A 24,831-nucleotide genomic window follows, 5' to 3' on the forward strand; every position below is an offset into this window, starting at 1 on the left:
CCAGTCCTAAACCCCAGAGGAACTGAGTAGCAGCAGACAAGAGGGCAAGGACCTGTACCTTGAGCACAGTCCTCTGGAAAGAGATGAGAACCACAGAGAGGGGAAACAGGAGAAGGGGGACGCACAGCATGGAGAGGCTGCCTTGGGCCCCTCTGCTCTGCCCTAACCCCTCCTACTCTTTAACTCAGTAAGAAACTGCCCTAGAATCCACTTCCAGTCCCCACCCAGCTGCCCACCGCACCCTCCCAAGAAAGTAAGGAGGGAATCAGAGAGAAGTAGGCACAGAGCAACTTCCAAATCAGGAGACAGATAAAGGCAGGTGACAGTGGTCCCTCTGACCTTAACCATTTGTTTAACCAACATTCCCTGGGCACCTGGGGAGACCAGGGGGATGTGGCAGTGAAGAAGGAGGATATAACTCTGATCCTCAAGGTAGACCAGTGGGGGAATGCAGACCTGGACACAGGAGTTCCCCATCACCGAGGCAAAGGAAGGCTTCCTGGAGGAAGTGACGTCCCAGCTGCGCTCTGAACTGGAGTCAGCCAGGTAAAGCAGCAGGAGCAGCATGGTCACCCGACCACACCTGGTGAGTTCAGCTCCACTCCAGCAAAATCGAGAGGTGGCCTAGAGGGATCCAGGGCTGGGAAAGCCCAGGAGGGGTTCCCTCGGGAGGGGGAAGGGAGGAGAGCTTCGTGGGGTAGCAGTGAGACTAGAGAGGAAGAGATGGGCTCTAGAGACCCCTGGAGGGAAGCGCCTACAGGGCTGGTGTCGGACAAGAGGGGAAATGTGTGGAGGACAATCCAGGGAAGGAGGAGCAAGAATGAAGCTGGGTCTCTGGCTGTCAGTCTGGGCTTTGTGGGAGAGGATGAAGTTTAAGAGGCCTTTTTCCAAGAGGAGGAGAATGTTTCCAGGGAGGAGGGTCTAGCGGGTCCAGAGCTGTGGAGAGGTCACGAACAATCTTCACCGGATTCAGCAACGAGGAGGCGGCTGGTGGCCTTGGAGCCAGCAGTCAAGTGTGGTGGCGCAGAAGCCATATGGGAGTGGATTGATCTTTGAAAAGGAGGTAAAGTAGGGGTGTAGCCAGCGCTCCCAAGAAGGGGGGGGCAAGGTTAAATGGAGGCAGATGTAGGGGAGATGGGGGCTTTGTTTGGTTTCAAGAGGGAGAGGCTTGAGTGCCTCCAGGAGGAGATGCAGGTGTGGTGAGGGGGTGATGGACACTGACGAGGAAGGGGGATGTCATCCCTAGGAGCCTTGAGGGCTGCCAGAGTCAAACCAAAGACAGGGATGCACGAAGGCCCTGCTGCCTAGGAGCTGATCTTCTTTTCACCTACAAAGCTTCGCAGTTTGGGCACAAATGTGGAGGAGGCAGAAAGCTGGACCCATGCAGAGTTGAGGCATCTCTGGCAGCTTTGACAGAAGGACAAAGGAACAAGTTGCAAGACACGGTAAACTGCAAGAGGGTAAGCGAAGTGAGGCAGTGTGGGTTCTTGGGTGGATGCAGAGAGAAGCAGAGACAAGAGGCTCATGGAGAAAAAGCAGAGTTCCAGGATGGCCTTAGATCAGAGCACAGTTACAGCTGGAGGCTGTGCAGTCATGGTGAGGAGCACAGGTATAGAAAACACACAGCCTGAGATTTTTTTAATATAATTTTATTTATTATTTCTGGCTGTGCTGGGTCGTCCTTGCTGCGCAGGCTTTCTCTAGGTGCAGTGTGCAGACTTCTCGTTGCGGCAGCCTCTCTTGTCGCGGAACACAGGGCTTCAGTAGTTTTGGTGTGGCTCTGGAGCTCAATAGCTGTGGTGCATGGGCTTGGTTGCTCTGTGGCATGTGGGCTCTTCCTGGATCAGGGCTCAAACCTGTGTCTCCTGCAGTGGCAAGCAGATTCTTTACCACTAAGCCACCAGGGAAGCCCCACAGAGCCTAGGTTTGAGTCCCCACACTGCCACTTATTATCACCATGTCTGTGACCTTGGGCAAGTGACTCAACCTCTCTGAGCCTCTTTGTCCCCATCCAAAGCTGAAGATGGCAATAGCATCTATCTATAGGGTTGTCACAGGGCTTAAATGAGTTAATGATATAAAAGGCCTGGCATGCTGCAGTCCACGGGGCTGCAAAGAACTGGACATGATTGGGCAACTGAACAACAACGATATAAAAGACTTAAACCAGTGTTTGGCACATGGCAGCGCTGTACAGGTGTTTCTATAGTGGTAGCAACAGTTTAGTCAAGAGTGAGATGGCTGGGTTTCTCAGAGGTGAAAGGCTTTCAGGGAGATGACACAGGTGATGAGGGGAAGGGTAGCTGGGGTGGAAGGGAGGAATTGGGAATTGGAGAGGAGGAGCCAAGGCACTAGGAGGGTGCAGGGTGAGGCAGTTGTGCAAAGGATGCCAAAGCCCCTCAGGGGATTTGCACTGGAGGAGCAAGCGTACATCCCAAAGCCTTGGAAGGAGGTGGGCAGGAAGGGCAGTCCTCTGCAGACAGTCTGCTATCCATTTCCGTGCTTCCAGGCAGACAGGTCTCCAGGGTGCTTCTGCTGGGCAGCAGCTTCCTCTCACCAGATAGGCAGGCAACGGAGAGTGTCTGGCTGGCTGGCTATGTGTTGGCCTGTGTCTTCAGCTCTCAGTGTGTAATGCACCTGTGTATGTGTTTCCAGGTATATCCAGCCACTGAGTGTACACATGTGATGTATGTGTGTATATGTGTGCACAAGCACTCAGGGATGAGGATCAAGGCCGCAGGTGTCTGACATAGGAGCTGGCAAGCCACACCTCCAGACTTCATTCTCTGTTCTCTTGTTTCCAGAGAATCAGCGTGAGCCTGTGTGTGTGTGTGTGTGTGTGTGTGCCACGCACACATGAGTCTATTGCCTGGACAGGGTGTAGGGGAGCTCTAGGATTGGCTAGGGCGGGGGTGGTGACAGTTCTGGGGGCTCCCAGGAGGCAGACTTCAGTTGGCAGAAGATGAGAGTTTCCAGGGTAGTGAATAAGCCGGCAATGAGTAACGGTGATGTGGGAGGTTCCCTGAGGATGGAGGTGGGATGGAGGGGGACAATGGGGAGACCAGGGGAGGGGGCTGGCCCAGACTTTCTGGGATTGAAGGGGAACAGAAGGGCCAAAGCTCAGGGAAATAGAAGGGTTCACAGTGAGGGGTTCAGACTGAGCAAATGAGGCACTTGGTTTCACATGGAGGACAGCGGGCATGGTCCAGCGCCTGATGTTTCGACCAAAGCCCCAGCCCCCTCACCCTCACCCGGAAGCTCTGGGGCCCTTGCAGCAGGAATCTGGAACCAGGAGACCTGGCAGCTGCCCCCAGTTAAGCAACTGCTCTAGAACAACACAGACATCCCAGATTCAGGGACTGGGTGGGGCAGGCTGACCTGAAGGGGTTTCAGACAGAGCCCCCCGCCCTAGGAGCTCTGCATCCACCTAACAGAGGACCACCCTCCTTGGGCCCCAAGCTTGTTGGCTGGATAGTAATAATCAATTGCTAATTTTTAAAATAATCCAACACCTCTGTACCTTCCAGTAAGCAGAAAGTCTGCTGTAGCAAAACAACATGACTTTCAATCTGACAGAGGTGGGTTCGAATCCCAGTTTTACCTGTTACAGTTGAGTAAACCATGTTCTTCTCCTCTCCCAGCCTCAGTTTCTCACTGGGTGAACTGGGTTCAGGACTGCAACAGCTCATAGGTTCATGGTAGTGTTAGTTGCTTAGTCACTTAGTCGCTCAGTCGTGTCCAACTCTTAGTGACCCCATGGACTGTGGCCCACCAGGCTCCTCTGTCCATGGAATTCTCCAGGATAAAATACTGGAGTGGGCTGCCATTCCCTTCTCAGGGGTTCTTTCCAACTCAGGGCTTGAACCCTGTATTTCGGGCTGATTCTTTACCATCTGAGCCACCAGGGAAGCCCCACAGGGTCATAGTAACAATTAAACATGTTAGTGCTGGGAAAGGGCTTAGCACAGAGTCGCTATTCAATGTGAGTGCCCCTCCCCCAAAATCAGAACCCCCCCCATCCCCACCCCCGAATCAAGCAGTCAAGCAGCAGGTTGCTTCTGCAGGGCAGGGTAGTGGGAATGACTTAATCACATCCCAAAGCAAAGAATAGCCATATTTCAGATGGATATACCATTTTTTGAGATCTTTTAATATATTGGCAGTAATTTCTGAAGAGGTTTCATGCCCACCCTCACAAACCACTAGCAGCAGGAGGACGGATTCAGAGACAATCACCCAGTTCAACCTTTCCCTTAACATTCACACAGCGGAGGCCCAGAGAGGGGCCCTGGCCCGCCCACATTGCCCCAGCAGACCAAAGTCAAGAACCCTGGTCATCTGAGACAGAGTCCCTCATGTCTGCCTCTGCCCCAAATAGAGTTTATGGCCTGGACTCCCAAATAGAGTCCACATGGTCTCCCAGGCCGAGGTGAGGCAGGGGGCAGTCTGGCTGCCTAACCAGGGTCAGTCAGGCACAGCGAACAGCAGGGGTCAGAGCCCTGACTTTGTGGGAAAAGGCCAGGGTCTGGTCTGGCTTGGCCACAGGCTCCCTCCATGACCTTCCTCACTCCAAACTTCAGTGTCACCACTATGTAGATGATGGAATTGAACAAGATGATTTCTACAGGTTCAGCAGCTTGGGTGCTCACTAAAATTCAAGATTCAAAGCAATGACCTTCCCTCTTGCTCAGGCAATGGGGTTGAGGACTGGACTCAGGATGAAACAGAGTTTGAAGGGATATTTGAAGAGACAGCAATGGTGCAAACTCGGAGGATCCTGCTTCTGAATTTAAAGACTCCATAGAGAAGGGAATGGTAACCCACTCCAGTATTCTTGCCTAAAAAATAGCATGGACAGAGGAACCTAGCGGGCTATAATCCATGGAGCCACAAAGAGTCAGACACGACTGAGCAACTGAGCACAATCCTAGAAGTGATGAATGTGACAATCACACATTGGCCAGGAAATCACAAATTGGCCAGGAAATGCAATCATAACATGTGCTCAGAGGGCAGAGTACCAAAACGATTTAGTGGATAGCACCAGTGACACACACAGCAGAGCAAGCCAGAGCACCCACTGCAAAACAGCACCCAACAGCCCCCCCTGGAGGGCTACAGTCCACCAGACAGAAAGGGTAGTGCAGACGGGATTGCAACAGCTGAACAACTGCAACACCGCCCTGTGTGCCCCAGATCCCAATTAGCCAGGGTGGAGGCAGCTTCAGGGGGCTTCCCTGGTGGCTCAGATGGTAAAGAATCCGCCTGCAATACAGGAGACCTGGGTTCAATCCTTGGTTGAGAAGAAGATCCCCTGGAGGAGGGCATGGTAACCCCCTCCAGTATTCCTGCCTGGAGAATCCCCATGGTCAGAGGAGCCTGGCGGGCTACAGTCCACAGGGTCGCAAAGAGTTGGACAGGACTGAGCAACTAAGCACAGCACAGCACAGGCAACTTCAGGAATCAGCCCAGCACCCATCTGCCCTTAGCCTATTCTCTGCCTAGGGTGGAGACTCTGGGAGTAGTCTGTCTTCCAGAGTTAGTGCTGCCTCCTAGGAGCAGATAAGAATCACTTCTTGGCAATTAGCTCCTGGAAGCTTAGCTCTCGGGCAGGTATTTGCTTTAGTTGAACTGAGCCATGAAATTAAAAGATGCTTACTCCTTGGAAGGAAAGTTATGACCAACCTAGACAGCATGTTAAAAAGCAGAGACATTAGTTTGCCAACAAAGGTCTGTCTAGTCAAGGCTGTGGTTCTTCCAGCAGTCATGTATGGATGTGAGAGTTGGACTGTGAAGAAGGCTGAGAGCCGAAGAATTGATGCTTTTGAACTGTGGTGTTGGAGAAGACTCTTGAGTCCCTTGAACTGCAAGGAGACCCAACCAGTCCATCCTAAAGGAGATCAGTCCTGGGTGTTCACTGGAAGGACTGATGTTGAAGCTGAAACTCCAATCCTTTGGCCACCTGATGCGAAGAGCTGACGCATTGGAAAAGACCCTGATGCTGGGAAAGATTGAGGCAGGAGGAGAAGGGGATGACAGAGGATGAGATGGTTGGATGGCATCACCGACTCAATGGACATGGGTTTGGGTGGACTCTGGGAGTTGGTGACGGACAGGGAGGCCAGGAGTGCTGCGGTTCATGGGGTTGCAAAGAGTCAGACACGACTGAGTGACTGAGCTGAACTGAGTGTACTAAGCCAAGGAAAGAGCAAAGTCAGTTTACCTTCCTTAAGAGATACACTTAAAACACACCCTGTCAGATGCTGGCATGCTAATTACAGGAAAGAACTAAGTGTATCTCTTACCTTCCTTAAGAGATACACAAAACACACCCTGTCCCCTGCTGGCATGCTAATTACAGGAGCTTATTTACAAAGCCTGTGCCCTGTGCTTCAGTCATTCAATAAGCACTTAGCAAACCTAGCAGTGTCCTGGGTTGAGAACTTGTGCTTCGGGATCAGGACACCAGTTTTCAAATCCTGGCATGACCACTGATACTCTTGGCCTTGGGAAACTTGATCTTTCTGTACCTTAAAATCCTCATATATAAAATGGGGATATGACAATAATGCTTAATCACATTCTGTGAAAATTAAATTACGTGTTATTACAAAGTGCTCAACATAACACAACTAACTTAGTCAGCAATTTAAAAATGCTAATTTCAGATTCTCATCTAGACTTTTGTATGGCTAAGAAAGACTAGCCTGTATCAGACCAACTCACTCAATGAGGATAACTAAAAAGGCTGGATTAAACATTTAAAAATCTGTTCAAAGGCATGGGAGAGCTACCAAGGCAATTGGTAAAGGCCTTGGGCTTCACCAAGTAAAGTAAGGGCTTGAGGGGCCAAGATCTTGAAGAAAAGAGAAGTAATATTTTATTTCACTTTTTTCCTTAAGGCATTTTCTGGTTTGTAGGGGGCAATGGTGATCATGGAATTGGAAAGTCAGAATTGGGATTTAGGGCTGAAAAAGGTGAAAGGCCCTGTTAAACACCTCCAGTTTTTAATTGGGAGCCCAAAAGACTATCTTCTAGGAATACTGGTTAAACAGATATAGACCAGACTCAGGAAGACTGAACCATAGCTCGAAATCAATGCAATAACAGATTGGGTTAGGGTGGCCTGTCCCTTCTTCAGCTGTCTGTCAGAAGCAAAAGTAAATCTTCTCTAAAAGGAGATAATATTATCCAGGGCTCAAGCTATCTCTACAATGTTGGGCATTTAATTAAAAAAGTATCTAGCATTACAGGAGATAAGACTTAATGACCCAAAACCAAGAGCGATAAAACAGACAATAGAAACAAGAGAGCCAGATGTTGGAGTTTTCAGACATGGACTTCAAAGAGTTTAATACGTTCAAGAAAATACATAAGAGGAAGTTTTTTAGTAGAAAACTGGAATTTATGAAATAGAATCAAGTGGCAATTCTAGAACTAGAAAGTTATAACAATTGAAATTAAGAACTGAATAGATGGATTTTACAGCAGAGAAGACCCAAGTGAAGACAGGATTAGTGAACTGGATGACAGATGAGTAGAATTAATAGCCAGAGAGAATCGGTGGGGGCGGGGGGGGGGGGTGCGGAATACTAGAAAATATAGAGTAGTGTGTAAGGGACGTGTGGGACAATGCCAAATGGTTGAACATGTACACAATTAGGGTTCCAGAGGAGAGGAAAGAAAGAATAGAGGAAAAGATAATGGCTGAAATTTTTCCAAAACGGGCAGAAATCAAGGAAGACTGTAGAAGCATCAGGAAGACCACAGAGGATAAAGACAAAGAAAATCTCACTTTGGCACATCACAGTAAAACTGCCAAAACCCAAAGACAGTCTTCTCTGTAAAAGAAAAAAGAGCCTTGGACCCTCTGGCCACCCAGGCTCCCCACCCTTGTCCAGTGTCAGCTTTCAAGAGTCTGTTGTGAGGCGAGCTGAAGGGCTAGACTCCATCCCTCCCTCAGGGGCTCCCTGCATCAGCCTCAGACAGGGCCTTTCCCACAGGAAGGACAATGTCGGAAAATGATGAGGTGCAGGAGGGGTGAAATTTGGGAATTTCACAGCACCCTCTGAGGGCAACAGGAAGAAACTTTTGGATTTACCTCCACATCAACCCCAAGGTCAAAAAAAAAAAAAAAAAGAAAGAAACAAGATTACCTACTGTGTGAACCAGACCACATGTTCTCTGATTCTGATCTCCCTTTTAGTCTAGCCACTAGACCCAAATCGACTTCCCTCTCTGAGCCTCCATTTCCTCAGTTGTAAGATGTGGCTGTTAATAAGTATCAAGCAAGTGTATCATTCAGTGATGTCGTGGATGTGAAAATGCTTTGCAAACTGTAAGTTGTTGTACCCCTTCAGCGGTTGCTACTGCCGCCTGGCAGAACCAACAGCTGCAGATTAAAGACAGCAGATGGTTCGTGCAAACAGGGAGCTTCCCGAGGAATCTGTGGTTGGTAGATGCCCTCAAGGGTCAACATACACTTTCTTTGCCAGGATTTTGGGGGTTCTGAATTCCTGCCAGTGTAGTGTGTCGGCCAGGAGCTTCTGGCTGGAGTCCCAGGAAAGCTGCTACTTTCCCTGCTGCCACTTCCCAGCATGGTGCCAGGGGAGGATGCCCTGGAGTCACCAGGTTGAGCAGACCTGGAAATGGCCTCCAAGCCCTCTAAGCTGCTTGGGCCAAGCTGATTCCCACCTGGGTCCAGAGTGACAATGCAAACTGGCCTCACCTTTGCACACCCTGTCATCAAATTCTCTCCAACTCCACTGAGTACAGGCTTTGGACTCAGGAAGGACAATTCAGGGCCTGTCCCTGAGGCCCTTCCACCTGAAGGGTGGAAACTGTTCTGATTCCAAACTCAATATGACCAACCCCCAGATCTGAGGCCTGAGAGCCCCTTCTCTATCAGCCACCACTACAACAACATGACTCATATGGAATTCTCTCTATGTTCTTCATTGTTCTAAGCACGGATGAAGCTTAAAGCATTTAATCATCACCACATCCCATCAGGTAAGTTCTCGTAATAGCCCCAATTACAGGTGTGAACTGGAGAAGGAAGTGGCAACGCACTCCAGTATCCTTGCCTGGAAAATTCCATGGACGGAGGAGCCTGGCAGGCTACAGTCCATGGGGTCGCAAAGAGTTGGACACGACTGAGCAACTTCACTCACAGGGCTTCCCTGGTGGATCAGTGGTAAAGAACCCACCTGCCAATGCAGGACACGCAGGTTCTATTGCTGGGTCGGGAAGATCCCCTGGAGAAGGAAATGGCAACCTACTCCAGTATTCTTGCCTGGAAAATCCCATGGACAGAGAAGCCTGACAGGCTATCGTCCATGGGGTCACAAAAGATTCAGACATGATTTAGCGACTAACCAACAACAATAGGCGTTAACACTGAAGCACAGAGAGGCCCTGTGTCCAGGTCACGCTCTGTTACTCATCCGGCAAGCTCATCCCCGTGGAGCATGGTTCTGATTACACCCCTCCCACTCCAACTCAGAGCCCTTTTCTGACACTTTTTCACAATTCTAGCACAGCTCCATGGCAATGATCTCATCCTCCAAGGGCCTTAATACCTGTGTTTCCATGTTATAGAACAGAATTCTCAAAATAGATGTTTTAAATTCCCCAGATTCTGATGCTTCTGTATGCATTCCCAGAATTCTAGAATCTGATGATAGATCCCACAACCAGTTACAACAAGAAAATCCTAGAAGGGGATCCTAGTACCCAGTGACTGGGCTTTTAAGTCTAGATTCAACAGTACAATCTTGGGGAACTGATGGGGGTAGGATTGGTATCTAATAGAATGTCCAGTCTAGAAGGACCTGGGACCTTGGGTCTGCTCCAGCCCAACCCATTTAGGGACTGTCCCTTCTCACTTGCCATCTAAAACCTCAGGAGCTCCTCACTGTTACAAGGTCACTCACTGGCCAGGCAGCTGGTCACGAGGTCCTGGCCTTGGATATTGGGTAAATCCATAGATCTCTATGAGCTTCAGTTTCTTCCTCTGGACAAGCTGGGGCTAGACCAGGTGGTTTCTAGGGCCTCTATTGCTCAAGGGAGGAAGTTGTCTAAATCCCAAGAGCTGCACCTGCCGTCTGATTAGGACTACTGATCACGATCATCAGGTAATGAGCACCTAGGCACTGAGCTGAGCACTTTATAGCTATTTACTCATTTAATTGTTTCCCTGGTGGCTCAGACAGTAAAGAATCCACCCACTAAGCAGGAGGTCTGGGTTCGATCCCTGGGTTGGGAAGATTCCCTTGGAGGAGGGCATGACAACCCACTCCAGTATTCTTGCCTGGTGAATTCCCATGGACAGGGGAGCCTGTGGGCAACAGTCCACGGAGTCACAAAAAGTTGGACACAACTGAGGGACTAAGCACAGCACTCACTTAATTAGCCCAAGAAGGCTTCCTGGAGGAGAAGAGGTGGAGGGTCTGTGTCTGTCTGGAGGACAAGAGGGAGTTGGGAGGGAGAGAAGACAGCAAGAACTGCCACAAGGCAATCCAGGGACGTGGTGGAGAAGCCACTCTTCCCATGTGGGGTAAGCAGTTGCTTCCCAGAGGCAGAGGCGGGAACTTCCCTGGCACTCCAGAGGTTAAGACTCCTGGCTTCCACTGCAAGGGGCCCGAGCCCTGGTCAGGGAAGCTCCCCATGCCCTCGAGGTACGGCAAAAAAAAAAAAAGTCTCACAGAGGCAGAGGCAGGGGCTAGCCAAGATGGCATGACCTCTGCGCTCCCAGGAACTGAACGGAGCCACAGAACCGAGGGTGGGGTGGAAAGCCCAGATGCCCGGCTGACCTCTCCGTGGCTCTCTGCCCACAGGACGACTGTGAGCTGAGCCCCTGACATGTGGGTTGGCCGCGGCCGGCGGCAGGAGGAAGCTGAATGAGTGCCCGGAGTCCCCAGGTCGATGCCGCCCCCAGAGAAGAGCCAGGGACCCCCGGCCCGGGCGCCCGCGGGCCGCGCTCAGGACCGGCTGCCCGGCCCTGCGTCCCCGGCGCTGTTCTGCGCCTGCGGCCTGTGCTTGCTGCTGGCGGGCGTGAACGTGACGCTGGTGGGCGCCTTCGCCTCCTTCGTCCCCGGACACAACGCGCCCCTCGTCGTGGGGCCGACGCTGCTCGTGCTGGCGCTCGGCTTCTTCGCGGCCTGCTGTGTGTGTAGCCGCCGCCGCGGCCGCGCGCCCCGTTCGCGCTCGGCGGGGGCTGGGAGTTCCGGGCAGGGCGGCGGCGGCGGGCGCGTGGCGCTGGAGATGGAGAGCAGCGAGCGCACGGCGCAGGACACCACGGCCGTGCAGCTTAGCCCCGCCGCTTCGGACGCGTCGTCCGGCCGCTCCAGCCCGGGCCCCGGCCCCTTCGCCCTGGACGCCCCCGCGCCCGCTGCCGTTTACGCGCCGCGCGCCGACGGGGTCCGGCTCGACCTGCCCCGGGAGCGCGTGGCCCCCTAGTGAACTGGGTTCCCGGCCCTGACTTCCCCTGTCCCGGTTCCCTCCCATCAGTGCCGTTGGAGAAAAAATAGGGAGGAGGAGAAAGAAAAGAAAAAGGAATTTTTTTACGGGTCCGGGGCTGGGCACAGGTGGCCTCTTCTGTCCCATCTCTGGAACTTCCGGGGGGCACGGTGGGGAGGAGAATGTGATGACGGTGCCCGGTGCCCGGTACTGACAGCCCTCAAAGGAGGGAGCAATGCCTTGGCCCTTTGAGTGCGGTCTGCTGGGTTCTAGTTTATCTCACTCCCCAGACGTCCGGAACTGGGCTGCTGCACCTTCCCCGCCTCCCACCCGCCACCCATGGCATTTGGGCACTGTGAACAGAGCCACCCTGAGGGGGTTAACTCAGCAAGGCCCTGAAGGGGTGAGAGGAAGCGGGAAGACACGACGGGTCTCAGCCTGGGCTGTCTCCTATGCCCGCCTGCTGTGAAAGGCGGCGAGCTCCCCTCCCGCTCCTCCCTGACCTCCTTGTCTCTACCCCAACCTGACCGTTTGGGATTAATGCCGAGGAGGATCTGATCTGAGCCAGATCATCCATAAGGGAGAGCTGGGTTGAGCACATTCCCATCCTTTCTGCTGGTGGCACAGACCGTAAAGAACCCTGCAATGCAGGAGACCCAGGTTCCATCCTTGGGTAGGTAAGATTCCCTGGAGAAGGGACTGGCTACCCACTCCAGTATTTTTGCCCGGAGAATTCCATGGAAAGAGGAGCCTGAGTGAGCTGAGCTACAAACACAGAGCAGGGGGTGCTGGGGGAGATAGGGAGGAGTTGTCAGGAGGCTCCTCCCACCCTGGTCTCCACCCCAACCTCACTGTGCATTCCCCCTATGCCTCGCTCTGCTCCTTAATAAAGCACCTTTGGAGTCAAGTTCTGACTGCAAGACCTCTGATCCTGAACCCTGGAGTCTGCAGTCCTCTCAGCCAGTGCCTGGTGCTTCATCATCTCAACACCAGCTCCTCTTGGAGACCTAGAAGAGAGCCCCAGAAGTGTGTGACTGTGAACAAAAGATTGTCTGAGATTGTGTGCGCCTGTGAACAACTGTGGAAGCAGATTGTCAGATTGAGGGGTGGGGGGCGCTGGATGAATATATGAGTGTGACTGTGGGTGAGATGGCCTGGCTATTGTGGATGAGATGGGGAGCGTGGGAGTATTTTGGGTGGCACTGTCTGACATCACACCTGTGTGGGAGTGTGCGTGTGTGTGTGTGTGTGTGTGTGTGTGGAGGGGGGGTGTTGTTGAGGGCTGGGTCACCCAGCAGAGATGGTGAGGGAAGAAGGGCTTCCCAGGTCTTGCAAAGCCTACACCTTTCTCGTGGCCTCTGCTGGGCTTGTAGAATCTGAGCTGTCTAGGTGGGTGAGAGCATCTGGCGTAGGAATGCAGGCTGCCTTGCAAGAGAAACAAGGGGGCTGGGGGCGGGGAGGAAGACCCTGCAACTCTGGGCCAGCTCCTCTCTCACTGCAGGGATCCAGGCAAGCAGTGCCCAGTGATGGTGGCACACAGTGGCCCACCATCTCTGGCTGGCCATGACTCCCTGCCCAGCCACCCTCGGCCTCATCAGCTTCCCTTTCTCTTTCCAGACTGGGGTCTGCTGCTCTTCTGCCCCCACCTAGGCACTTCTCATCAGCCCTGGGGCTTTGTTCTCTTTCTCTGACCTCCTTGCTGCCTCAGCCTCTCCTGCTGACTCCCCTCCGACAAACCCAGAGAAGAGAGAAGAACCCCTCTCAGTGGATGCTGAGCAGATCATCTCTGTTCATTAGCGTGGGCTGATGCCCCTAACCTTTGAATCATCTACCCCTGGAACTGATAACCCTTCTCAGAGCACTTCCTCCTACCTAAGTGTGTGTGTGTGTGTGTGTGTGTGTGTGTGTGTGAGGAAGACCACCTCCCCAGCTCCAGGCCTGTCTCTTCTGGTCCACTGGCAGTCTCAGACTCTACCTGCTGCCTTGGAAGAGTGGGCGATGAGTGGGGCCACTGCCGATGACACCTTCGGGTGTGGTTTGGCCCACCCTTCTCCTGCCCCCTTCTTAGGAAGAGGCACCCAAGATTCTAGCCCTGGAACGCCGGGCCCTGCCCAAACCCCTCTCCCTCCTGCTGGTGGAGGCCTGGAGTTACATCATCAGGGCTTCTTCCTCTTCTACAGGAAGACTTCCTGATCCTGTCTGGGAGCCTGGCTGCTGGGGAGGAGGGTGAGGTTAAGGTTCAGAGCAGGTAAGGTTCACGGGCTAAGTTTCAGAGCAGCGGGCCACAGGTCTATGATAACAGAGCAGGAGGAGGGTGGCCTCAGAGAAGGGCTCTGGCTCCTGGAGAGTCTCCCTTCCATTGCCACACTCACCTGAAGGTCATGCTTTGTCCCATCTGCGCCTCCTCCCCTTCCCCAGGCACACCAGGAGATATCTGCACACCCCAGGACCCATTCTCCAATCAGCCAGCCCTACACCAAAACCCCCCAGTGTCTCTCCAGGCCTGCTGCACCCTGGGACTCCTCCCCTGATATCTCTTCAGGGCCCTCTGGGGCAGAATGTCCACCAAGGAGCCACACCCCTGCAGGACCCTTAGAAGGGTCAGGTTCCAGGCCCTGAAGGCAGAGAGGGGCTCCAGGGGAAGGGCAGTAGGGGGCATGTTTCTGCAGAAGGAGAGAAGGCGATTCTGACAGTACGGAGGCAGCAAGCTCCCTGACCTTGAGGAATCTGAGCAGGGACTGGCATCTCCCAAAGGGACGCTGCCCAGGGGTCCTAGGATGAAGGCACTGCCCCCCTCCCGCCCACAGAGAGAACCACTGCTGGCCAAGCCAGAGGAGCCTACTAAGGGCTGAAAACTCAGATCCTCTCCCTCTCCTCCCACTAGAAGAAATGAAGGCAGCCACTTAGGACCATTTTTTTTTTCACTAATTAATTCAACAAATAATTCCTGAGTCTTACTATGGACCTACGGGCTTCCTAGTTGGCGCTAGTGGTAAAGAATCTGCCTGCCAATGCAGGAGATGTAAGAGACATCGTACATCTTACATCTCCCCTGGGTCGGGAAGATCCCCTGGAGAAGTGTATGGCAACCCACTCCAGCATTCTTGCCTGGAGAATCCCATAGACAGAGGAGCCTGGTGGGCTACAGTCCACAGGGCCATAGAGTTGGACGTGACTGAAGTGACTTAGCACGTACACCCTATGGACCCATAGCTTGGTGAACAAGCTCTGGGGGAGCTCACGTTCTACTTAGGGGGGAATTAAAGAATTAAATACATAAGCACACAAGACCAAAAACGTTAGCTAGTGAATAGTGCTGTGCAGCAAATCACAATAGGAAGAAGTGACAGAGGGACTTGGATGGCTGGAGAGGACTCCTCTGAGAGGTAACATTTAAGTTGAGCTCTGAAAGCCACACAGAAGTCTAGAGCAAGACCATTTCAAGCTCAAGAAGTGGCCAGTGCAACCCTAAGGTGAGAATAAACTTGTGTTTATTTGTGTCCGTGTGTCAGACCAAGAAAGAAGGGATGTGGAGACAAGGGTGGGAGATGAAGCTGGAGAAGGTGGGGAGTGGGTTATTGCTCTGCTCCTATAAAGCTAGTAGGCCAAGGTGAGGAGCTGGGATTTTAATCTCTGTGAGATGGGAACCACAGGTGGGTTTTAAACAGGGACATGACATGATCTGATTTATGACTGCACCACTCAGTCTGCCTGCTGTGTGGAAAACAGAGTGTTGAGGGACATGAGGGGAAAGAGGGGCTGGGTTAGAAGCTCACTGCAGTGGGAAATGCTGGGGATGGGGACCAGAGTGGTGGCTGTGAGCTGGGCAGATCCTACACCCATTTTTGAGGTCTCCCTATCAGTCTTTAAGGGAGTAAGAGAGAGGAATCTGGAAGGAAGTTCTAGAATTTTGGTTTGCACAGCTGGGCCTATGGTGGAGGACAAAGCAAGGGCTATGGTCAGATGAAAGGTCAGCTAACCCAGTGGAGCTGTCCCATAGGAGCTGGAGCCACACCCCTGAGTTCCAGATGGAGAGCCCTAGTGATGCAGATGAAGAAGCTGTTAACGTGTGGGTGCTGGTGAAGCCATGCATCCCGATGAGGTGGGTGAGGGGAGATGAAGACAGGACCAGAACCCAGAGTAGTCCAACCTCTGACTCTAGGGCAGAGTAGGGACTTGAAGTTGCCTAGTTCTGAATCTCACCTTCTGCCAGTGCCTTTCCAATGAGATCTGTGTACTAGGAGTTGGGAATTAGGGAGAAGGGAGTAGAAGGTGAGCTTCAAGAGGCTGGGACTCCTGGCTTGTTCACAGCTATGCCCTCAGTGCCCACCTGGCATGAGGCAGGTGCCTGATAAATATTTGTCAAACAGCTGAATGAGTAAAAAGGTGTGAATGTTATCACACAGCTTAGATTCTGGGCCTCCTGCAATAGTGAATTATCAAGATACCCAATTCTGAACAGGGAAGGAGAAAAGTTCTTATGTGTGTGGGGATTCCCCTGGCCAATTCCTGTTTTCTGCATTGTGAGGTGGAGTGAGGCTGGAATATAGAGCTGGCTAGATACACTGCGGAGAAGGCAATGGCACCCCACTCCAGTACTCTTGCCTGGAAAATCCCATGGACGGAGGAGCCTGGTAGGCTGCAGTCCATGGGGTCTCGAAGAGTTGGACACACCTGAGTGACTTCAGTTTCACTTTTCACTTTCAAGCATTGGAGAAGGAAATGGCAACCCACTCCAGTGTTCTTGCCTGGAGAATCCCAGGGACAGGGGAGCCTGGTGGGCTGCCGTCTATGGGGTCTCACAGAGTCGGACACGACTGAAGTGACTTAGCAGCAGCAGCAGCAGATAGACACTGATGGATGCACCTGAGGGCCAGGCTCCCTTAAGTAGGAGGCGGCCAGATAGGTGGGCTGACTGAGGAAACAAGCACTGCTAGGGAGTGCCACCAGAGGGCACCCTGGGCACATGACAGGGGATAGAGGTGACAGTCCCGCCAGACTGCACAACTTCCCCCATTTCCTTTTCTGAGGGGCCAGGCCTGAGGAGATGGAGAGCAGGGAGTTGGGAGTGCATGAAGTGGATGATAAAGTCACCCAAATTTACTAAGTGACATCTCCAACTCTGGATTCTGCCCTTATCACAGAGGGAGGCCTGATACTGGACACAGACTTAGGCTTTATCAAGGACACAGGTTAAGTCCTGGGTCTGGTCTTAGACTGAGTCCTCACTCTGACCTTCGACTGAGCCCCTGCCCGGGTCCATATGAGGTCCTGACCTGAACTTGATCCTGATCACATTGTGAGCCTTGATCCTGACTGATCCATACAGTGAACACCGATCCTAATCAATGCTGACCTGTATCAAAGATTGCACCCTGACCTGGGTACAGACTAAGCCTTAATCGTGGACAAACAGTAAGCTCTTATTCGGTCACAGACTGAGCCCTGACCTTGATCCATGCACTAAGCCCGATTCTAGTATCAAGCTGAACCTGATGCTAGTCACAGAGTCCTGAATCTGGTCCCAAACTGAACGCTGACCCTGAACTAAGACTGAGCTTTCGTCGTGGTCACAGACTGAGCCTTGATCTCTAGGACTTGCTCCCAAATACCCAATGGACTTCAGGACTTTCCAGATGAGGCTCTCAGACCAGGCTTTAGCCCCAGAAGGCAGTAATTTCTGGAAACACTTTTGAGGGGGAGAGAAGAAATTCTGGGTCTCTGAGTGGTCCAGAAACTCCTAGACATTGCATCCCTGAGAGGCCAGAGAAAGGCTGGCTCTAGGCTGTCGGGGACGTGAGGGGGTAAGGACAGCTGGGCCTTCTCCAGGTACCCCTGGAGCTCCATGTGGGGCCTGCCTGCCTGCCTGTGTGTCTGGGGGCCTCCAGCCTGGGAGCCCCTTCCATCTGTACTTCTGATTCCTGCAGAACACTGGGCAAGTCCCTTCCACTCACTGGGCTGTGCTCCACCCCTGGTTACCTTTCAGGGACAAAGGGGAGAAGGTGACCAGGTCATGCCTGAGGGTCCGTGTCCCTATCATGTGCCCTGGCAGGAAGAGAAGCCCCCTTACTCTGGTCAATCCCTGCAGACAAGCAAGAAAAAGTGAATTGTGCTCACCATGGCACTCGCCAGGCCTCAGCCTCAGGTGGGCGGTGGCAGTCAGACAAGCGCAGGGAGGCAGGAAGTAGGAGTCCCAGCGATCCCTGTGCACTCTGGGGGCCCGGTGGTGTGAGGGGAGGCAGGTCCTCCCCTGGGCACACTGCCCAGGTCAGGGCTGGGCCCCGGGGCAGGCCGAGCTGGCATCAGCCAGGCCCTCCCCCGGCTCACCTGGGGAGGCACTGGGGCGGGGAGGGATGGGGGGCGCTGGGGGCCGAGCCAGGCAGGAGCGGGGGCGGGGGAGGGGGCGGCTCGAGTCAAAAAACGCTGACGCCGAAGACAATGAGCTCTCCGAGGCTGAGGCAACTCATTTGGTCCCGGCCACGCTTTATTAAATTCTCATAAACCTGTCAGGGGGGACAGGGCTCGCTTCAGTTTACCTCATTAGCCCGACACAATGACAGTGAGGGGGAGGGCGAAGGAGGGGGCGGCCAGGGGAGGCCCGGGCTCAGCGCTGAGAACCGAGCCAGCCAGGAAGATAATTGAATTAAGTGGCTTTTGTTAATGGTTTTTAAGACTCCGAAGTGTAAATAACATTTAGGGTCTTTCTTTTAATGGGGCTGGGGTTTTAGAGACCCCAGGAGCTTAGGGGAGGCCTAGCCCGGGTCCCTGGCCCTCTCGCCCACTCCAGGGGAGCTTGGGAGGGGCCACCTGCCAGAGCGGCCCCGAGATGGGAGGCGGGGCAGTTAGGCTGGGAGGAGCGAGGGGAGGGGCCTAAGAAGGTGCAACAGCTTCCTTGGTGGGTCTTTGAACCCAGATGAGGTTAAAAGAGGGCCTAGAGAGGGCAGAAAGGCAGGGGCTGACCGTGGCGACCTGGCCAGGGTTATGTCTGAGGTGCTACTGGAGTCATGGACTGTGAGGGTCAGGGAACCTCAGGGTCAGGGGGTGCGGAGCGGGGGTGGGGGTCTTCGTGCCTCACTCAGAGATCTGTGGTACTAGGCAGTTATGGCTGTATTGCCTATTGCCAGTGGGGAGGCCCCCTTGGAGACAGTGAGCGCCCCTGTTTGTGACACGTGCAACGGTTGTGGTGGTGGGTGGACTAGACCCTGGGTTCCTGAGGGAGACTGGACTGGAACTGAGCTATAAGAGAACCTGCAGATAGAGGTGGAGAGTTCACTTCTCTGGGGGCGCTGGGCCTGGTGAGCTGCCCTGGAAGGAACAGGGATGTGGACAAGCTGCTTGGGAATCTGTCCCCTGGCTTTCCTCAGTCACAGCGTCTCGCTCCCCGCAGACAGGACCAGGTCCCAGTGCTGGCAGGGAGAGAGGCAAGGGCTCTGGGCTAGGTAGGTCCCCAGGGGCTGGAGGTGCCATGGGGCGGGGCTGGCCCTGGTGCCAGCCCACAAAGGGTTAAGGCATTAATCGCCGTGCATGCGACAAAGGGAAGTGAGTTTTCTGATCCAGAAAGGATCAGTCCCTGGGACGCCCCATCAGGCCCTTCAGCGTGAAATTACACCCCAGCGGGGGTGCTCCCCTCCCCCAACACACACTACCCGCCTAGGCCTGGCATAGGATTAGGGCCTGGAGTCATCAGCTATTTAATAGATCCCACCCCGCTCCCACCCCTTCTCCCCCAGAGCCTTCACTGGAGCCTCCAGGCCTGCGCCAGCCTCTTTCCTCACCGGCTGTCCACCTGGATGTTGATCTGACATGTCTGGTCCTCTCTGGCCTCACCCGTGGTCTGATCCTTCCATCTGTCTCCTCCGTTGCACCTTGATCCCACTCCCTATCTGAGTCCTTCTTGACCTTTCATCAGCACCCCAAGCATATTTGTTGCAGTGCTTATCTATTTGTTGTCTGTCTCCAGCACTGAGTGCCTTGGGAGCAGGGACTGTCTTGTTCAGCACTGCATTTCCAGGTTCCCAAAGCTATGTCTGGCACATAGATGGTGCTCAATAAACATTAGTTGACTGAAGATCCTCCCATCCTCCTCACAAAGACTAGGGGGTGGATAGCCCCTAAAGTCTGGACACTGGGGCTCAAGACTGAGAGGAGAGAGCTAAAGCTTGTGCCAAGACAAGAGCCACATCCTCGGGAAGAGACCAGGCTGGGCTATGGCCTCAGCCTCAGGGCCAGTCTCATCTCTAAAGAAGGAAAGGAATGTCCCTGGTGGTCCAGTGGTTAAAAATCTGCCTGCCAATGCAGGGGACATGGGTTCAGTCCTGGTCCAGGAAGATCCCACATGCTGCAGAGCCACTAAGCCCAAGTGCCACAACTACGGAGCCCACACTCTAGAACCCGCGAGCCGCAACTACTGAAATCCGTGTGGGTGGAGCCTGTGCCCTGCAACAAGAGAAGCCACCGCAATGAAGAGTAACCCCTGCTCTCCGCAACTAGAGAAAGCCAGCACGCAGCAACAAAGGCCCAGTGCAGTCAAAAATAAAGAAAGAAAAGAAAGATGTATTTTTTAAAAAATGGAGAAGTTTGAGGTCCTGCATGGGCCAAGGGTGCTTGCTCCTCCTTGGGTGCCATCCCTGGACACATCCCACTTCCTTGGGCATCTGCTGGGCCTTTGCCGAATGAGTGCCTTGACACACCATCTGCACCCACAGGTGGGTATGTGGTCCAGGCTGGGAAGAGGCCCTGGATGGAACAGCTGAGGAAACTGGGCTGTAAATATCACTCAGCAGGACATTCAGAAAGCAAGGCCTTCCAAGGCAGGCAGGTGGCCTGAAGAGACTACCCTCCAACCTCTGCACAGGAAACAGAGGCCCAGAAAAAGCCAGGGCTTGCCCAGGGCCCCAGAGCAAGTCCAGACAGGAACCGGGCCCCCGCAATCCCAGGCAGAGCCCACCCCTCTGGCTGCCCCTCCAGTGCAGTATTGGTTCCACAACGACTCTGCGTCTGGTTCTGACCATGCCCCCGGGTCCTGCTCAGGGAGCTCCATCTGGATTTACCTGGTGCTCCAGAGAGGTCAAGAGAGGGAGGGGGCAAGGAGTGACCCCACAAGCCTTCCCAGAGAGGGTGCATGTGGTGGGTTCTGAAGAGTGAATAGACTTTCACAGCAAGAGCAGACAGGTGGGAAAGGGCCCCATGAGTGTGTGAGGTACTACTACACAGTCCCATTTGGTCAGACGTCCCAGAACACTGTGAACAGACGTGTTCTGTGTGCCCCACTCCCACCCTCCCCCAGGCCAGGCCTGAGGAGGAGGAAGCAGGCTTCAGCTCAAATGAGGATGAACTTCCCAGTCAGACCTGGAGCAGGCTGCCCTGCAAGGTAATGAGCTCCTTGTCCCTGCAGGTTTGTGGGCAGGGGCTGGGTGTTAGCGACTCCTGCCCGAATGGGGACTAGATTGGAGGGACCCTGAGGATGTATCTTCTGAGAACCTGTAGCAGGAATCCCCAGACCATTCACACAGCAGGTCCTGCAGTAAGCAACCCCCACCCTATCCTTATCCATTCACTTGGGCTTGGCAGGATCCTAGCAGCTGGAACGGCAGAGAGGGAGAGGAGATGATAGACAGACTCCTTTTGCAGATCCGGCTACTCCAGATCCTGCCTGTATACCTGGAGCTTCTACCCAGTCTGGCCAGGGGCTGCAGTCCAAGCCATCATAGGGACTGAGGCCCAGAGAGGGACTTCTCTCATACCCCACAGTCTGAGAGGCAGGTCGGGGCTTGCTGGCTGACAGTCTTTCTCTAGGTGGCTCACCAAGAGCCTACTGAAGATAAGTCTGAATTAGGCAGGCCTCCCGGGCGTCTTGTTGGCCCAGCCTCCAGAGGGGCTGTGTATTCTGGGCACGGACCACAGGGCAAAGGAAGCACTGGACCTGATAAAAGAACCAAAACTCCCGTTCACCTCTCCCATGTTGTCAAGCATCCATCCCACCCTAACCTGCCTTCTTCCTGAGGCACCAGGGCTCCTGTTTCCTGGAGTTCTCACCTCCGGGAGAATCTTAAGGCGAAAAAGAAAGTGTTCCCGCCCACCTGGCTATCCAGCACATCTGTGTAGAGGCGAGGGATGGACAGGTTGACCTCTGAAGGACCCAGGCTTCCAGGTCTGCAGCCGCTCAGGTGGGGACGGCAACAAAGAGCAGCTTTGTGAGCACAGGCTCACACTCACACGCACTCGCACACGCCCCACACGAGCTCTTTCCAAGAACAGCTCTTCAAGCCTGGTTGCCAAGATAAAGGAGCCATTGGGCGGTCAGCCCCCCAGGAGGAAATATCGCTCCTGTGGCCTTTGTTGTTCAAAGGGCTTTATGAAATATCCAGACTCCTTGGAAAGGATCCCAGGCTGGGGTGCTGGTTTCCCCACAGCTGGGGACATGGGTGAGGGTGGCACAGCCTCCCCCAGCCTGGCAGGGGGAGGAACGCCCCAGGGGAGCAGGCTTAGAGTCATCAGCAGCCATGGCATCGGTGTAATCCTTGGCTTCCATTATGAGCTCACTCAATTCCCACGAGCCAGGGGGCAGACAGAGATCTCCCCATTTTACAGATGATAAAACAAAGGTTCACAGAAGCCTAGCAGCTCATTAAACAGCCCCACAGTGACTGACCGCTAGAAGTATCTGTCTGACTTGGTACCAGTCCCAGTCTCTACTCAGCCCTGCCCCAAATTAAGCTCTGCCCTGGCCCCAATCTGAGCCCCAACTCTGACCTCTAATTGAGCTGTGTCTTGCCCTGGACCAAGCCCTACCCCTTGCCCTGAATGGTCCCTGACCCCAGCCAAACACAAAGCTTTGAGCCTGGCCCCATTCTGAGCCTTAGCTCTGGCTCCTAATTGAAGTGCCTCAGGCTGATCCCTGATTCTAACCTCAGACTCCTGGTCTTGTTCCAAACCAAGTCCTGATTCTTGCCTCAGATTGCCTCTCCTTTTAGCTGTAAGCCCCATGAGACTAGAGACCTGTGCTCCTTGCCCACTTCACCTTTGTGTATGTGTGATTATTCAAGTAATCTCTATTTTACCCACTAGACCCTCAGAGGCCCGGGGAGGCTGGATCTAGTTTTGTTCACCAGCACTTATAATAGTGTAATCTTAGCAATAATAATGGAGAAGGCAATGGCAGCCCACTCCAGTACTCTTGCCTGGAAAATCCCATGGACAGAGGAGCCTGGTGGGCTGCAGTCCATGGGATCACTAGGAGTTGGACAAGACTGAGCGATTTCACTTTCACTTTTCACTTTCATGCATTGGAGAAGGAAATGGCAACCCACTCCAGTGTTCTTGCCTGGAGAATCCCAGGGATGGGGGAGCCAGATGGGCTGCCGTCTATGGAGTCGCACAGAGTCAGACACGACTGAAGTGACTCAGCAGCAGCAGCAGCAGGCTTTGTGCTCAGTGTTTCACAGACGCTGTTTCTTTTAAGTCTTTTGAAGTCACTGTTCTCATTAGGCCATTTACAGACGAGGACACTGACCCCCGAGATGGCACTAGGAAGAGGCGCATAGAAGCATAGTATGCTCCCAGCAGTTCCCTTCACTCATCACACCCAGCTGCCTGATGCAGGATGGGGTGGACACGGAAGACTCGGCTGTAAGCCCAAGTGGATGCATTCAGGCAGGTGGGAGAAGTTGAGATCTTTCCAGAGACTCTCGAGTTTCCAAAGCCACAGAAGGGCCGGGTGAGTCAGAACTCAGGGAGATTGCGATGAGGGCGTGAGAGCAGCTACATGGCTGGTGGTGTGTGTGCGTGCTCAGCCGTGTCCGGCTCTTTGTGACTCCGTGGACTGAGTCCAGGGCAAAATGAAAATTCAGAGTCCTTTGTTTAAAAGTTAAAGATTTTGAAATGGAGACATCAGAACAATACAGGGCTTGAACTCAGGGACCTGTGTGTCCCCCAAAGTGTCCCCCAGAGAGGAGATGTTGTGTGAGGATGGGTGTATGGGATCAGGGAAAGTGGGTGTTGAATGGCAGCTCTGGCCCTGATCTGACTCTCGTGTGGGCATCTGGGCAGCTGATGCCCAGACTCTCGTGTCTTCAGCAGGTCTGGGCCAGAGGTCATGGAGATTCTCGGGCACCAAGCTGGCAGCGTAGCTGGGAGGCCTTGGTGGGTGGAGTTGGAGCCGCTGTCCCAGTGTTGGGGGGATGCTGTCTGGAGTGTGAGTGAGCCAGGAAGCATGCACGTTTCAGGGCGGGGCAGGTGTACAGCCTCCTGGCTAGGCTGAGGACTTGTATGGGGTGGAGAGACAGACTGATACCCTGAGATTGATGCAATGCAGAAGTCAGCACATCCCATGTGTGTGGTTATGGCGGGGAGTGGGGGGGTACATGTGTCATGGGGAGTGTGGGACTGTGGGTGAGAATGTGCGCAAGAGCCCCACCTGCCCTCCTGGGGTTGGCCCTATCCCTGTTGTGAGGGGATCCCAGGTGGCGATGTTCCCCAGTCCCCAGGCCTTGGAGAAGCCGGGTCCTCTCTGGAGACATTCCTGCCTGCATGGGGGTAGGGGGGTTGTGCAGAGTCACACAGCCGCCTCCCAGGCTGCCGGGGTGTTGCTGGGCCAGTGGTGTCAGGTTCCTGGTGGCGGGCCCTCCCTCCGCAGCCCTCTGAGGGCCTTTGTTGGAAGTTCAGACAAACTTGTCAGGGGGGCGGGCAGGAGGCCGCCTCCTAATCGGCTTTCCCAGAAGGGAGAGGGGAATGAGGGATGGGTGGGGGGAGGCTCCAGGTCCGGCAGCTCTGTGGGAAATGGGGGAGGGGTGGGTGGGCCCAACCCTAAAGAGTCCATCCTCTGGGACCCTCTCAGATGGTGCCCCTTCCACAGGCCCCCGGGGGAGCCCTGGACTGAAGGGAGACGGCCAAGGTCTAAGGAAATAAGGATTCAGGGAGACGCTCCAGGGAGTCCCCTGCCTTTCCCATCTTGCCCGCTGTGGGGCTGCTGAGCACATACTGCATGCCGGGCACAGATCACTCAGCCCCCCAACCTCCTCCAGACCCTCTCTTCATCTTCCCTTCGTCTCATCCAAGCCTCCTGGGAAGCAGGCCGGACGCGGTTAATGATACCCAGTCAATAGAAGACCAAAGGCAACAGCAGCTGAGAGCAGCTTGTCCCAGCTCCGTAACAGAATCTTTTTGGCTCTGTAGTCAGTTTCCCTGAGGCCCCATCCTCGGCTCGGCGTCCCCTGTGTGAGCTCACTTAGTGACGTGGCTTTGTTCTCCATCTCTGTTGACAACCGCCAAGGTGAAGCGCATGGATTCTGAGATTAGCCGGGTTTTCACACCTTGGTTGGCCCATTACTAGCTGTGTGGGCATGGGCAAATTATCTAACCTCTCTGTGCTTC

At 53.9% G+C, this 24,831-nt stretch overlaps 1 protein-coding gene and 1 long non-coding RNA gene across 3 annotated transcripts; one reads left to right on the forward strand and one right to left on the reverse strand.

Annotated features, from left to right (window-relative positions):
• Positions 1–1,527: 1,527 nt before the first annotated feature.
• Positions 1,528–23,277, reverse strand: LOC133244649 (uncharacterized). The gene is made up of 3 exons (XR_009735466.1): positions 21,540–23,277; positions 12,356–12,467; positions 1,528–1,865 (listed from the first exon to the last, which is right to left on the reverse strand). It is a non-coding gene; the product is annotated as an uncharacterized LOC133244649 (long non-coding RNA).
• TMEM275 (transmembrane protein 275) lies at positions 8,304–12,417 on the forward strand. Of its 2 annotated transcripts, none has more exons than XM_061412097.1 (2): positions 8,304–9,196; positions 10,839–12,417. In XM_061412097.1, the coding sequence occupies exon 2, from the start codon at positions 10,927–10,929 to the stop codon at positions 11,458–11,460; it is 534 nt and encodes a 177-aa protein (XP_061268081.1). In that variant the 5' UTR covers positions 8,304–9,196; positions 10,839–10,926; the 3' UTR covers positions 11,461–12,417. The 2 variants fall into 2 exon arrangements, with proteins under 2 accessions (XP_061268081.1, XP_061268080.1); XM_061412096.1 differs by lacking the exon at positions 8,304–9,196 and adding an exon at positions 9,220–10,136.
• Positions 23,278–24,831: the final 1,554 nt, after the last annotated feature.

Source organism: Bos javanicus, chromosome 3, assembly GCF_032452875.1.
Source record: "Bos javanicus breed banteng chromosome 3, ARS-OSU_banteng_1.0, whole genome shotgun sequence".
NCBI lineage: Eukaryota > Metazoa > Chordata > Mammalia > Artiodactyla > Bovidae > Bos > Bos javanicus.